At 36.5% G+C, this 14,570-nt stretch overlaps 1 protein-coding gene across 3 annotated transcripts in view; it reads right to left on the minus strand.

Annotated features, from left to right (window-relative positions):
* The window catches only part of arhgef12b (Rho guanine nucleotide exchange factor (GEF) 12b), a 63,143-nt gene that overhangs the window by 9,114 nt on the left and 39,459 nt on the right, over positions 1–14,570 (minus strand). For 2 of the 3 annotated variants that reach the window (XM_023273629.3, XM_055017375.1), the window contains 13 exons: positions 13,312–13,417; positions 13,040–13,177; positions 12,912–12,944; positions 12,189–12,303; positions 11,904–12,009; positions 10,698–10,928; positions 9,909–10,056; positions 7,224–7,393; positions 6,976–7,122; positions 5,165–5,250; positions 4,224–4,349; positions 282–396; positions 60–160 (listed from right to left, as the gene is read on the minus strand). In XM_023273629.3, the coding sequence (XP_023129397.2) occupies positions 60–160; positions 282–396; positions 4,224–4,349; positions 5,165–5,250; positions 6,976–7,122; positions 7,224–7,393; positions 9,909–10,056; positions 10,698–10,928; positions 11,904–12,009; positions 12,189–12,303; positions 12,912–12,944; positions 13,040–13,177; positions 13,312–13,417 (1,622 nt within the window). The remainder of the gene's footprint in view (positions 1–59; positions 161–281; positions 397–4,223; positions 4,350–5,164; positions 5,251–6,975; positions 7,123–7,223; positions 7,394–9,908; positions 10,057–10,697; positions 10,929–11,903; positions 12,010–12,188; positions 12,304–12,911; positions 12,945–13,039; positions 13,178–13,311; positions 13,418–14,570) is intronic. The other variant, XM_023273630.3, reaches the window with a different exon arrangement.

Here is a 14,570-nt window from a genome sequence, read left to right on the forward strand (position 1 = left end):
CCTTTAATTTGCAAAGAACAGCTTGAATTAAACCCCTATATATATATTTCTGTGTGTACCTGTTTGTTTTCTGCCTCTTTGACCGCCTGGTTGACGTGGTTCAGGATCTTTTTACAACATTCTGCAGTTTTCTTCACCTTCTCTCTCTCCTCACCATCATCTGTGGGAAGATAAAACCAACATTTGCTTGAAGATGAACCAAAAATCTGTACTTTTCATCAATTAATCACCCACTCCGTTATCATTAACAGCAGCAAAAATGCATGCAGCTGTATTAATACCTGTATATTTAGCGATATTGTCCAGTAAAAGTGGATACTTGGTCATTCTCTGGATTTCTGCAGGAATTATGTCTTTAAGCTGCAGCCTGCGACACAAACGGTTGCTCTCAGCTTCCTGTAGAGAAGCAATAAAAAGAATGAGAATAAGGAATAAAGAGGGTTGACAAGTAAAATGTCTGCTACAGATAACATGCATATTAGACAATAAACTGATCTAACACTCTGCATTTAGGCTATATCCTGTTCTCACTTTAAAAAAACATGCAAAAAATAAACAATTGAATGAACAAATTGAGAAAAATGTTAACTGTAATTTGTGGTTAAAGCAAAATTCAAAAGAAAACAAAATCCTGTGAAAAATAGAAACAAATTGGTACAAAAACCTTGTAACACCAACAAAATTGCCATGTTTAGTGGAGACAATCGGCTTTAGCTGTATAACTTTTAAATCTGAACAATAACATCAGCTTCATTTACATTGCTACTTTTCTCAATAGTTTGTGTAATATCAGTTTCAGCATCATGTTTGATATTTCATTTTCATGTACAAAATTTCAATGTAATGTGCAGGATTTCATTTTTTTGGTGCAATATTTCAACTTTATGTGCGATACTTCATTATCATGTGCGATTCTACACTACTACCTCACAATCATTGCCAGTATCATTTCTTATTTATTGTTTTTGAGTTGTTTTAGCTGATTTATTTTTGACTATTGTTGGATTGTTGGGTTTTTCTGTTCTCTGTTTATAATTTGTAAGGTCTATGCTGTGAGATGACATGCATTGTAAATCTGCACTATATAAATACAATTGAACTGAACTGAATTTAATTAAATAGATTTCAGTAATGTGTCATATTTACTTCTTGCTGAATTCATTCTCATGTTAAGTAATTTGGTTTTTCTGAGCAAGTTTCTGGCACAAAAACTTCTGACAGGATTGATAAAATCCAATCTTTATCATAACTTGCTGTGTTTTAACCCTAAAGAGTCCAGCGTAACACCAGCACTATGATTGTATATTCTTCAATGAAACCAGATCAGACAGATTGATCATTCTTTTTGCATATAAAATCTGGGGAGTTAGACTAATATTTCACACATTCACCATGTCTCAGAGCACTTTTTTGTTGCAGTTATGGGTTTGAAAAAATACTAAATAAAGCGCACATAACAAAAATCTTTATAATGAGACCACAGGATATTGTACAACTTTTTTACATTTACAAATTTCAAGGATACAGCTATGTAATTTCTGTATTTGGAAATACGTATGAAAAAAAACGAAAATGATTTTCATCTTTTTAGGTTTATTACATTTTTAAGCAATTTACTGTCAATACATATTATTAAAACTTGGTATGTAAGGGTTATATTGATGTAAAGCAAATAAAAATACTCCAAATAATTGCACTACAGTAAGTAAAAATATACGAATATGTTCTGGCGCACTTGCACAATGGTAGGTCTTAAAGGGCTACAGCCATTTTCACACACTTCTGCACTGCATTCCTGAACTTTACGAGACATTACTTGGCTCTATGTAAGAACAAAAATGCCTTAACAAACCGGACCGAATATTAAACGGGCTTTATCCTGCCAGCTCTTTAATACAAAGTCCATGTACTGTCCGATGGAGCCCAAATGTGAACAGAGGACGTCATTGTTGAGAGAATTATAACCAGCATGTTGATGAGCATCATGTCCTGCCTCTGGCACGCTCCAACCACACACTAAGTCCTGCTTAAATCAAACAAGTCCGACACAGATGATCTTCTGTTGTCTGCAAAATGTTCTAAAGAGTTTTTTCTCTAGTTGCTCATGTGCATTAACACACATCAGTGTCTTCTTGTAGTTGCACGATGAAATAAAATACAGTCGAAGGGATTTAATGGTGAAACTGGAGAGCATAAACTCTAAATCAGCACGAAGAAGTTTCATCACCATCATCAACATTCGTCACTTGACTTCAGGCAATTTGACATTTAACAGAAAAGGCTTTATAATTGTTTTTCGAACCCTGGTTCAGTGATTTTAGTCATCCTGGTTCTAGTGTCCTCCTGCGACCCTCTGCAGGATAAAGCAAGTGTAGCTAATGGATGGACAGTGTTAGGTATTTCAGATTTACCTTCTGTGTTTAACAACAAATTACATTTTTTGTGCATTATACAATTAGGCATAAACTTGCTTCTTGACCTTCGAGACAGTTTTCAAAAAAAATCATTACAAAATAATATTAGCTGCTTTTTAACTACACATAACAGTCTTAGAAGAAAACTGTACTCTTAATCCCACTTCTGCTGGATTTCTGATCATAACAATAATAATAATAATAATAATAATAATAATAATAATAATAATAATTTTTGCTCAGACAATATAGAGTTTCACAGATTTTGTCTCGTTATTTTACTGTTTAATAATAATAAAGAGATAAATACATGTCAGTAATAACAGAGCAAAATGACAATTGCATTCATAATAATTACTTATTCTAGTTCAGTGGGTATGCATTTCACATTTTCTCAATAGTATCCTGTTTGAAATGTGCAAAAAGAGGTGCATTATCTTTGAAGAAGAGCTGACCTTGACCAAAGTGAATGGAGCCTCAACCCAGAATTGGTAGATCTGTGCTTGTTGTCGATCAACATTTTGTACATTTGATGCAACAAAGTCCAACTCCTTTCTGTCTTTATCAGTAACAATGTTGTAAAAGTATTTAACAGTATTCTAAAAACCTACTTTAAGTTTCTTTTCAACTTCATTTGTTTATTCCATCGGTGTCGCTGTAAATCCTGGGACTTGAATATTAATTCTATTTTTTGACCACTTGCTCTCACCCACAGCAAAGTTAAAAGCACCACTCCCATAAGGTGTCTGTTCTCTAAACTACAGTTCTATAATTTCATTGAGCAGACGTTTTTATCCAAAGTGATGTACATCTGAGAGTAGATACAACACAAGCAAGGATCTAGTCAGGAGAAAACAACCTGGATAAGTGTTATAAAACAAGTTCAGGTGTGATAATAGGACTGTGGTGTCTACAGGCAGTGCGGGAGGTAATAGGAATTTATTTCTTTTATTTGCTTTTTGCAGTCTATGAAGTGCAAAGGCATTCAGTGTAGAGCTGCTTTTTAGCATTTTCTTCAAGACTGAGAAAACAGCATTTGGTAACTCGTTCCACCACCAGGGAACCACAGAGGAGAAGAGTCTAGCTATGGATCAGCCCTGTTGTGGTGGTTGGATCAAGCGCCTTTTGTTGGCTGAGCGTAGCGAGTGGGAGGGAGTGTAGACCTGAATGATAGAGTTCAGGTAGGAGGAAGCTGTTTCTAGTCTTGAATGCAAGCGTCAGAGTTTTGAGTTTTATGCTTGCAGCAACTGGAAGCCAGTGAATGGATCTGAACAGCGTGGCGATGTGCTGTTTTTGACTGGTTAAAAACAGGACGTGCTGCTGCATTGTGGGTCATCTGCAGAGGTTTGACCTTGCATGCAGTGCAGAGGTTTGACCTTGCATGCAGGGAGGTCTGCCAGCAAGGAGTTGCAGTAGTCGATGGTGATATTACAGGAGCCTGGACGAGGAGTTGTGCTGCATGTTCAAACAGGAAGGGTCTGATCTTCCTGATGTTGTAATCGACACGACCGAGCAACAGAGGCCACATGAGCCTTGAACCTTAGTTGGTCATCAATCGTGACACCCAAGTTTCTGGCAGACTTTGTGGGTTTGAGGTTAAACTGTCTTTATTACAGATAAAGAGACCTTTTGAATGAATTTTCTCTCTTATTACACGGTTCATCTTCATACTCGCTGTAATTTAATCACACTCTTTTATAAAAACGTGAAGTCTTACAAAATGAGCTCATCAGATTCTCCTCCCCATGTGTTTCTTTAATAATAACCTGCCATCCTTGTGCTGGACTGAGGTCACTGTGTTGTTCTCACCTGCATGAACAGGTTGAACCTCTGGTCCTTCTTCTTCCTGGTCTTGATGAGCTCCAGAGCAGACGGCTGGTTACTGCAGAAAGTTCCCACAGCTCTTATGATTTTCTCCTCTTCCTCCCCGCTGAACTGAAATCAACACACCATCAAAATACATTTACATTTCAGGCCTTTACTACGGTTGTCCGCAGAGAATTAAATGTGTTAAAAGGTATAAATATGAACTTTTCTGCATCAGTCATGTATCTGACACATTTTAACCCAACTTTTAGGCTGTCAGTAGAGTTTGTATAGACATGAACAAAACTTTCACAAATTGTATTAATTATACTACATTGTACTACTAAGATTAAGGTTCTACAGTCAACATTTTTATCTCATTTCAATTCTAATGATTTCTGACTGACAGTTTTTTTGGCTTTTTGCTGGTCTCGTGAATCCCTTTGTAACTTGAATTCAGAAAAGTGCTTGTTAACATCATTATCACAAAAATCATTGAGAAACACCACATTTGGTGATAAGTGGTTTTCACGGGGTCAAACGGGTGTCAAAAATTGTAATATGAGAAGTTACTAAAGCCTTCAGACAAATGTAGTGGCGTAAAAATCACAATATTTACCTCTAAGATGGAGTAGAGTACAAATCTAAAGTTGCGTGAAATGAAAAAAAAACTTACCTAATTCTGTACTTAAATGAGTAAATGTTATTTTAAAGGGCTGACAGGTAGAAAAGTCTCTTGCCATACATTAAGGTCAAGTCAAAGTTGTTAATAAAGCACATTTAAAACAACTAGAGGTGGACCAAAGTGCTACATAGTCAAAAACAACAACCCATATGGCAATGACTAAAACACAAGTCTGTGTAAAAAACACAACAAAATAAAATAAAAGCTCAAACAAAACAAAAAAAGAAGTCAGGGGATAATTAATGGACTTCAGTCTTACCCAGGCCAAGAGATCATCTCCGATCTGACCAATCACTGACGTCTCGCTCCTCTTCCTGATCGCTGTCATTTGTTCTGTTACAGAAACTGTGGAGGACAAGAAGAAGAAACTCTGAAATAAGAACAGCCTCACTGTTGTCCTCAGTAACAACTTAGTTACTCCTAACATAATAATAAAACACATAGAAAAACCTAGAAATTACAAAATTGTCTGGCACTGACCATGAGATCATCTAGCTGAGGTTTCATTTATTCTGGACTCTTTCAGATCTAAACTCTGCAGCTGAATCTTTTCATCTTAAACTCTTTTCAGACACGATACAAAACATTGCTGCTTCACGAGACTGTTAAAGTGACGGCATTCTGGAATTCAGACATAAGTTACTTTTACATTAATTATAAGGAGTAAAATAAATGCAGAATGGCTCAAAAACAGTATACAGAAGAAATATCTTTTTAGAATAGAGTAGCAGAGTAGTAGTAAAGCGTCATGTGAATGTAATTCCATCAGGGAAAAAAATCAAAACTAAGCTTAAAACCCTGATATTTTATTAAAATCACTTAATTCTACACACTCATTAAAAAAAAAATGCCAAAAATAAAATGTTTGTATTAACCAGGTTCGGTAAAAAAGAAAAATTATGTGTTCTTCAATACAACTGAGAAGTAAAGTTTGATTTAGATGTAACAAGCGGCTATGTGACAAAAATTCAGAGACTATTAGGATGAACTGCAGGCTGTGTGTGTTTTTTTGTGTGTGTGTGTGTGTGTGTGTGTGTGTGTGTGTGTGTGTGCGCGCGCAAGTAAATTAAAAATGTAAATAGTAAAATATCTATAGCACATACCATTTTATTCCCATATTGTTAACACCTGTAGACATTTGGAAAAATGTTTTACATCCTGATTCCATTTTTTTTCCTTTTTTGTTAAATGAATCCATCCATCCATCCATTATCTATACACCGCTTAATCCTCACTAGGGTCATGGGGGGGGGCTGGAGTCTATCCCAGCTGACTCAGGTGAAGGCAGGGGACACCCTAGACAGGTCACCAGTCTGTCACAGGGCCACATACAAAGACAAACAATCACTCTCACATTCACACCTACGGGCAATTTAGAATAATCAATTAACCTCAGCATGTTTTTGGACTGTGGGAGGAAGCCGGAGTACCCGGAGAGAACCCACGCATGCACAGGGAGAACATGCAAACTCCATGCAGAAAGATCCCGGGAAAGCCGGGACGCGAACCAGGGATCTTCTTGCTGCGAGGCGAAAGTGCTAACCACTACGTCACTGTGCAGCCCCTTGTTAAATGAATCATCACGCAAATTCAGTTACTGTTGACCCTTCTTAGAATGATTTATTGCATCGGTACTTTACTATACTGTACAAAAGACATTTCTAACTTCTCTCTACTTCTAGTCAAGGTTGAGCTGTTTCCATAGAGGTGCAGGTTTTCATATTGCAGGTAATAATGAGCCAACAGCAAGTAAAAATGTGACAGGAGCAAAAAACTCATCTTGGAGTTCAGAGGGTTAAGACTGTGCAGCTTTTCTATTTGTTTTTCATTTGTAGACTGAGCTCTGGTACATCACTCACGATCACTGCTATTATTGATCTCAACATACATAGCTGCGTGATTTATTGGCAATTTCAATAAAGAACGGAAAATAACAATAATATCAATATCAAGTCAAAATGTTTTAGTTCTTTTATTATCCCTGAGGTTACAAATAATTCTTTCCGAGGTCCATGATTCATGTTTGGTGCTTTTGACCAGCAGGGTTTTAAAGCGTGTGAATGTTGTTACCGTGCAGCTGAATGATCTCTTCCAGGTTAATGAACATGTGCTTGATGTCTTCTGGTGGAAGGATGCCGTCTCTGTTCAGCCGCTGGTAGAAAACACAGTCAATCACCTTCAGCCGGCGCAGGTGAGCACGCTCAGTGTAGAACAGCTCTACAGGGTGGATGGACGAAGTCAAGTCAGGAGACAAACTCAACATTCGTTTCCTCATTTTCATGCCACATTCTGCAAAGCGCGAAACGCGGGCGACTCACCGTTGATCACTTCCTGCCGTTTGATCTCCTGTGGCGTTAGTTTGGCCAGAACATCTCGACTGACCAGCTGCTGCCAGTTCAGAGGATCCTCTTGACACTCCACCTCCCCGGCCTGGTCGTCTTCGCTCTGGATGTCGGGTGAACTCACTGAACACTGCACCTCCATCCTGCTGCCGGCCGAAAGCAGAGAGACGCCATTAAAAAGATTACTGCGGCAGGAGAGAGGGCCACATGGGAGATTTTATAAGCAGGTACAAGCTTTCCTGTCATTTTAATCTGTATTTACTGCACGAAGCAGTAACAAGTGTTATGATCAACATATGCTTCATCGTTACTTTGATAAAATGAATCCTGCATTCTCTGGCGCTGTGACGGATGATTTGTAGCATAGCAACCATTAAATTCAAGCTGAAATGATTATTTAATTAACTGATTAACTCTCTCAACCCCAAAGCTCACCAGCGGATTTTAAAAGAATGCGTTATCTTTTGAAAAACTGCCAAAATGGCACCATCAGAGCCAGAAAATGTAAAAAGTTTGTATGTATCATGTGTGTGGTTCTTATGTCATTTGCACATCCAAGCACAGTCTCATTTGCACATTGTGTCAATCCTGCATATTCTGTTGATTTTTTCTATATTATATTTCATTAATTTTATATTATTTCACTTTATTTTATCTTATTTTATTTTAACTTCAATTTATACCCTAATACCCTGTGTTGTCTTATTGTTTACCCCTTTATTGAATATTCATGCTGCTGTAACAATTTCCTTCCAGGGATTAATAAAGTCTCAGGCTAAGGAGACTTTCTAAGGAAAACCAAAAATAAGCCCTTTGCTTTCACCAGATTCTGTAAAAAACTAAAAAAATAATCTGCACTTCCCAGCACAACTGAAAAGTAATTTGTACTTCAGCTACAACCAACAGTCCTGTGACAAAAATTCAGGGACTTTTCAGCTAAACTACAGGCAATGTTTACACAGAACAGAGAGAAGACGAGCATTGGAACAAAATAAATCTAAAATCTAAATAGAGTCACTGTTATTTTTTTAGTATTGTAACACTGCAAATACTGCAAGTGTTTTGATTGTTTGTAAAATAATAAAAAATAAAAGTAATTTTTTTTCTTTTTTATGATTCTGACATTAAAAAAAATCGAAGTTGAATTTCTTCATCTATTTTTACAAAAAGTTTAAAACCTACAATTATTATTATTATTATTATTATTATTATTATTATTATTATTATTATTATTATTATTATTATTATTATTATTATTATTATTATTATTATTAATAATAATAATAATAATAATAATAATAATAATAATAATACTTAATTTGAATAGCATCTTTTATGCAACAAATGCAGCTCAAAGTGCAGGAAGATTAAAAATAAAATAAAAAACAAATAAGATGCAAAAGTAAAACCAGTAAATATAAATGACTATATAAAGGTATAAATAAAAGGACATCACATATACTGTAGTAAATGGTACTAAAAAGCGGCTAGGTTCCAAAGATGTTTGTAACTGTTTGACAATTTATCAACATTTTTGTACACACTGATATGATCGATTTTATATTTTAAACAAAAAACAAAACACACAAGAAGCTCAAACTGCTGTTTTCAGTATGAGTTTAACATTTAGACACTGAGATTTATTCCAAAAAGGCTGTGTTGACACAAAACAGGGAGGAGACAAGCATGGGAACAAAATACATCTAAATAGTTAATTATCTCTAGTATGTAGAATCACTGTTAATTTTGGTAACATCTCTGGAAAAAACATTGCAGGTGTTTGTATTGTTTGTAAAAAAAAAATAATCAAAGAAATTTGACCTTTTTTTATGATTATGACATCAAAAATTAAAATTAGAATTTCTTTAATTATGTATTTTGCAAAAAAAAAAAATGTAAAACCTGCAGTCATTATGTTCAACAAATGCTCACAGGTGTTACCCATATGAGAACAAACTGTGGCTCTACATCCTCTAGATATTTTATTACTTACATTTTTAATTTGTGTCTGTACTTGTTTCCCATCTAAACGCTGCCTGCAGTTCACTCAAAAAAAAACTGAATTTTGGCCAGATGGCTATTGGTCACAGCTGAGTCACTAATGGCTTTAATGTTGCCCCAAGGTGTGCAGAATTTTTTTGTTTTTCACCGAATCTGGTTAGAGCAATTTTTAAAAATTTGGCGAGTTTGTAAATGAGACATGTAGGATAAAGTGATTTTTATGGGAATATCACATTTTAAGGCTTAGGTTGGATTATTTTTCCTGACAGAACATTAAAGCCATATCTGAGTAGTTCAAGGACCACTCAGAAACAGATGACTCTTTCTGTTTTTACAGCGTCTGGCTCTCATAAATGCTGCTCATTTTGGCAATTTTTTAATAATAACATGCTTTTCAAACCCTGCCAGCAGGTTTAAGGGTTCCCACAGAGCAGTGACCACACACAGCTCATTCACAGCATCATCTGTGACGTGATTTTAGTTCTCTAGTATAACAGAGACCCAAACATGATACATAAAGGCTGAATGTTTGTAAAGCAGGACTATGGGATTTTGTCTCTTTTAACACAATGTCATTAATAACTTTCTCCTAGCAGCATCTAACCTCTAAGAGTCCTGCAATCCAGGACTGCTGGGAGAGAAACTAAACTCTGTAAATACCTGAAGGCCTCCTGATCTTCTTCTCGCTGCTCCATATTTGAGGGAATGAAGTCAAACTGGTTGCCGGTCGGACTGGAGACGCTGTCCTGGTGGTCGCCTGACTGCGGACCTTCAGTCTGTTTGGGCTGCATGCTGAACGGAGAGACATCTGGAGAGTAAAGGACAGAACAGTAAACAAAAATGAGGAAATGAAGACGGGAATACAAATCTGACAACGATATTTTAACCCTGAGAACAGTACATTGGTAGTAATCTTGGTGCATTTAACTGAAATTAAATGATTTGTCATGTGACTCTGACTGCATCTGATTTACTCAGTAGATTGTATCGTGTATAACAAAGGATTACAGCCACTTAAGAAATAGAGACTCTTGAGATTTCAGGAAAAAATGGGATATTTTGAGGGAATAAAGTTGAAATTAGGAACATTTTAACAAAAAACTATGAAAGGCTAAAAGAAAATAGTTGTAATAGCTGTAATGGTGCTTTTTCTCAAGTGCTGTAATAGCAGTATTACTAAGAGCAGAATAATCCTCAAAATACAGCTTGAGAGGAGATTTTAGAGTCATGAAATCTTTCCTCCAGGTAATAATTCTGAAAGTTATTCAATTTAAACAATCTGACAAGAAAAAATCTGACAAACTGACTGACCTAAGACATAACTGTCCCAATACTTAACCCACAGTTACTTGTTGCTATAGTGTTTACCCACATGCTTTGACTCTATTCAGTCAAGAGAAATACAAAATAAACAGGACTACTGACAGTGAAGAGGAACAAAGGTCTTACTGGAGTCTGATTCTTGTGCGATGGTGTCGGGCGTCTGACCTCCGGGGGAGCTGTGGGTCGGGGAGGTGGTGGAAGGTAAAGACTGGATGCTGGTGTCCGATCCCTCGCTCAGCTGATTGGCTCGGATCCGTCCAGAACTTGAGGCGGAAGAGTCCGACACTTCGGGGATGCCGAACGCCGGCTGGGTGAGCTTTGGTGAGCGCTGCTTGTTGAGCTCCACGGCTTTTCCAACTGCATCAACACGAATACAAAGATAGAAAAGAATCAGGTTAACAAGTACAGAATTACAGAACAGACACTAAAACTGTTTAAGTTTGTGCACATTCGGTATACAGAAATTCACTCCCACATTGGTTTTCCTAAAGGGTTAGATCCATATTCTGCAGCCTGTATCACAATATACTCAAGTGTTTTGCCTCTGAACTCCAGCAGTTCCTGGGTGTTTTTTTTTTTTTTTTTTAACTCCTGACATGTTTTTACTCACTGTTGGTTCATTTTTCATTGTATTATAAAGTCCTGCACCTCTATGGAAGCAGTGGATAGAAGCAGAGAGAACTTAAAAATTTCTTCTATGCTATTTAACAAAATGATATTACCATAAATCTGAAAAAATAAGTTAAAATTTGTTGATTATTTATTTTACAAAACTGAAAAAAATATGAAATCAACATGTGCAAAAGTACCCACAGACATCCTGACACTAGATAAATAATGTTAACTCCACGTACTACAGATATTTTATTTTTTACATTTCTAATTTGTTTCCTTCCTTGTCTTCTATCTGCTCGGTGTAAACACAACCTGCAGTTCAGTCGAAAAGTCCTTGAATTTTGGTCACATGACTGCTGGTCGCAGGTGAGTCATTAATGATGTCATTGTTGCACAAAGTAGCACAGACTATTTCTGTTATTTTTTTGTTCTGTTTTGTTTTTTACAGAATCTAATGCAAACTGTTTATTTTGGTGACTTTTTTTATAATTTTCTTGATTAAACATCACAAACTAAGTCTTAGATTTGTTTAACTCTCTTGATGGAACGGTGCGCCACAGATGAGTAGTTCAAGGACCGTTGGAAAGTTGAATCCTGATTTGTTCCATTTTTACAGTTTCTGGCTCTGATGAACGCTGTAACACTGGTGACAAAATGCCTTTTAAACCTGCCAGCTAGTTTTGGGAGTTCAGAGTTAAGCTGCAGTTTACTGCCCACCTGAAGTGGAGTCGACTCTGCTCAGACGCCGAGGTGGGCCGAGGATGTTGGGAAATCGAGGCTTTTTCACCTTCTCCTCACCTTCCTTCTCAGGCTTGATACTTTTCTGCTTGTAAACAAGTAAAACATATTTCTCCTGGAAATACTGACTTTGAAAGACAAGTTATTCACTGTCAGATCATTGAATTTATAGGCTATAGGCTCCAATAGAATTGCACTGTGATTATATTATCAAGCAGGATTGCGTTTAATGTCTGCATGTGCATGAAAAAGACAGCTTTTCACCTTAATCTTGGGCAGGAAATTGATGCGTGCACGTTTGTGTTCGAGGCCACGAGGTTCCTTCACTTTCACTCCAAGATGCTTCATATAGGTCAGAATCACATACTGCATTGTTTGGCTGCAACATGAAACACACACAATAAAAAACATCACTTTATTTACTATATAAGAATAATAATACTAGTACTTGTCGTTGTTGCAGTTGTTATCATGCATAGCAACTTTCATGCAACATATGCAGCTCAAAGTTCCAGAAGATTAAAAATAAAATAGTAAATAAAAAACATTTAAAAAATAAGTAAGATGCAAAACAAAACCAGTAAATATAAATAACTTTAAAAAGCAAGAAAGTATAAATAAAACTACATTACACATACTATAGTAAATGGTACTTAATAATGCTAGGTTAAAAATGCATGTTTTTAGCTGCTCTTTACAAGTTTCAAACATCAAATGCAGGTTTCAACAATTCAGTAATGACCCTAACATTTTTCTACACATTCATATTATCAGTTTTATATTTTAATTAAAAAAAATGACATTCAAGTAGCTCATACTGCTGTTTTCAGTATGACTTTAACATTTAGATGCTGAGAATTAATTCAAAATTAAATCTTAGTAAAATAAAAGAACAGAAAGTAAAACACTTCTCCAAAAATATGTCACATTGACTGTCCTGCAGCTGAGTGATGTTAAGAAATTTAAAAGAAAACTCGCTCTTGTTACCACTTCTCCTCTTCTGAGGGCTGCGACGTCATCCTGCAACACAACACACACCATCATTAGAGGAATACAAGAGTAGAAACACACACAACCGAGTCTTTGTGGTGATAAATATGCTCTCAGAGACTTACAGGATGTCCTCTATCTTGGTGAGGATGTGTTCAGCACAGAAACATTCCTTCTCCAAGGCCTGCTGGTCTTTTCCTCGATCCGAGTCCAGCTTGGACAGCTCGTCTTCGGCCAGCGTCAGACCCATGCTTCGCTTCTGTCTGCACTCACAACAACACAAACTGCTCTTTATGATGCCTAGAATTATCACCTTCTGATAAGCACGTAACAGGTTTCTGCAAGTAAAACTTATATTGAAATATTGTTGTATAAATGGGTCGGACAGCTGAGCTACCTGAAGTCTTCCAGGTTCTTGTGCAGGTCCGGTAACAGTGTGTCCTGTAGTGCCTGAGTGTACTGTTTACACAACTCCTCTGGGATTAACTCCAATCTCCGCTTCTCTGACATACACAAACCAAACACAGTCAACAGCAGAACATCTTATCGCAACTCTTAATTCAAGCTAAATAAACCAACTGCAAGAATATATGAATTATAATTAACAAAATATGTACAAAAACATGAATCGTGAACAATTCCTGACATGACAAAGCTCCATGAAATATATGTGCAGAGTCAGTTCTTAGCTTTTCTGCAAACCCTGTCTTCATGTTTCCTTACACAGAAACATAATAACCTAAACAAGTTTGAAACACGAAGGTATATACACTACTGTTCAAAAATTTAGGGTCACTTAGAAATGTCCTTATGTTTGAAAGAAAGGCAGTTTTATCTAAATGATAAATATATAAATGAATCAAAAATCCAGTCTAGACATTGTTAATGTGGTAAATGACTATTCTAGCTGGAAACAGCTGATTGTTAATGGAATATCTGCATAGGGACACAGGGGCCCATTTCCAGCAATCACTCCTGTGTTCTAATGGCACATTGTGTTAGCGAATTGAGTTGATAGGCTAATTAATGATTAGAAAACCGTTGTGCAATTATGTTAGCACATGGATAAAGGTGTGATTTTTCATGGAAAACATGAAATTGTTTAGGTGACCCCAAACTTTTGAACGGTAGCACAGATTTTTACATGTCTGGAATAAGAGGTCTGATGTTGCATTCATGATTCACATATTCAGATTCATCACAGCAATTCCAAAGTTATTGGTATCAGCTCTAATATATGAATGTTTTTTTGACTACATCTTCTTTTACGAAAGAATGTGAGAAAACACCACGAAAACAGTATTCTATTAGTCACTGGTTTTGTTACAGCAATGTAGAATCAGAGTCTCAGTTCAACACTAAGTGAGTAGAAAGAAGTCATTAGGCATCACAGAAGACTTTGTCATGGTGCCCCTTCAGTAGCTAAACTCCCACAATGCTCTCTGCTTGAAAACACAGAAGTTCACGCACAGTACAGTAAGAGGCTTCACCTGGTGGCACAACCAATAGCCAGAACAAGCTTTTCTTACATCTTCGAGGTTACCAAGGCAACAAACCCACTTGTGTGATTGGATGACTGAAAAAAAGTGACAGTGACTACACCAGCAGCTTCCTGCAACTTTAGGAGATTTTTAACCAGAGTTTCTTGGAGCAGCC

Source organism: Amphiprion ocellaris, chromosome 14 (assembly GCF_022539595.1).
Source record: "Amphiprion ocellaris isolate individual 3 ecotype Okinawa chromosome 14, ASM2253959v1, whole genome shotgun sequence".
Lineage (NCBI taxonomy): Eukaryota > Metazoa > Chordata > Actinopteri > Pomacentridae > Amphiprion > Amphiprion ocellaris.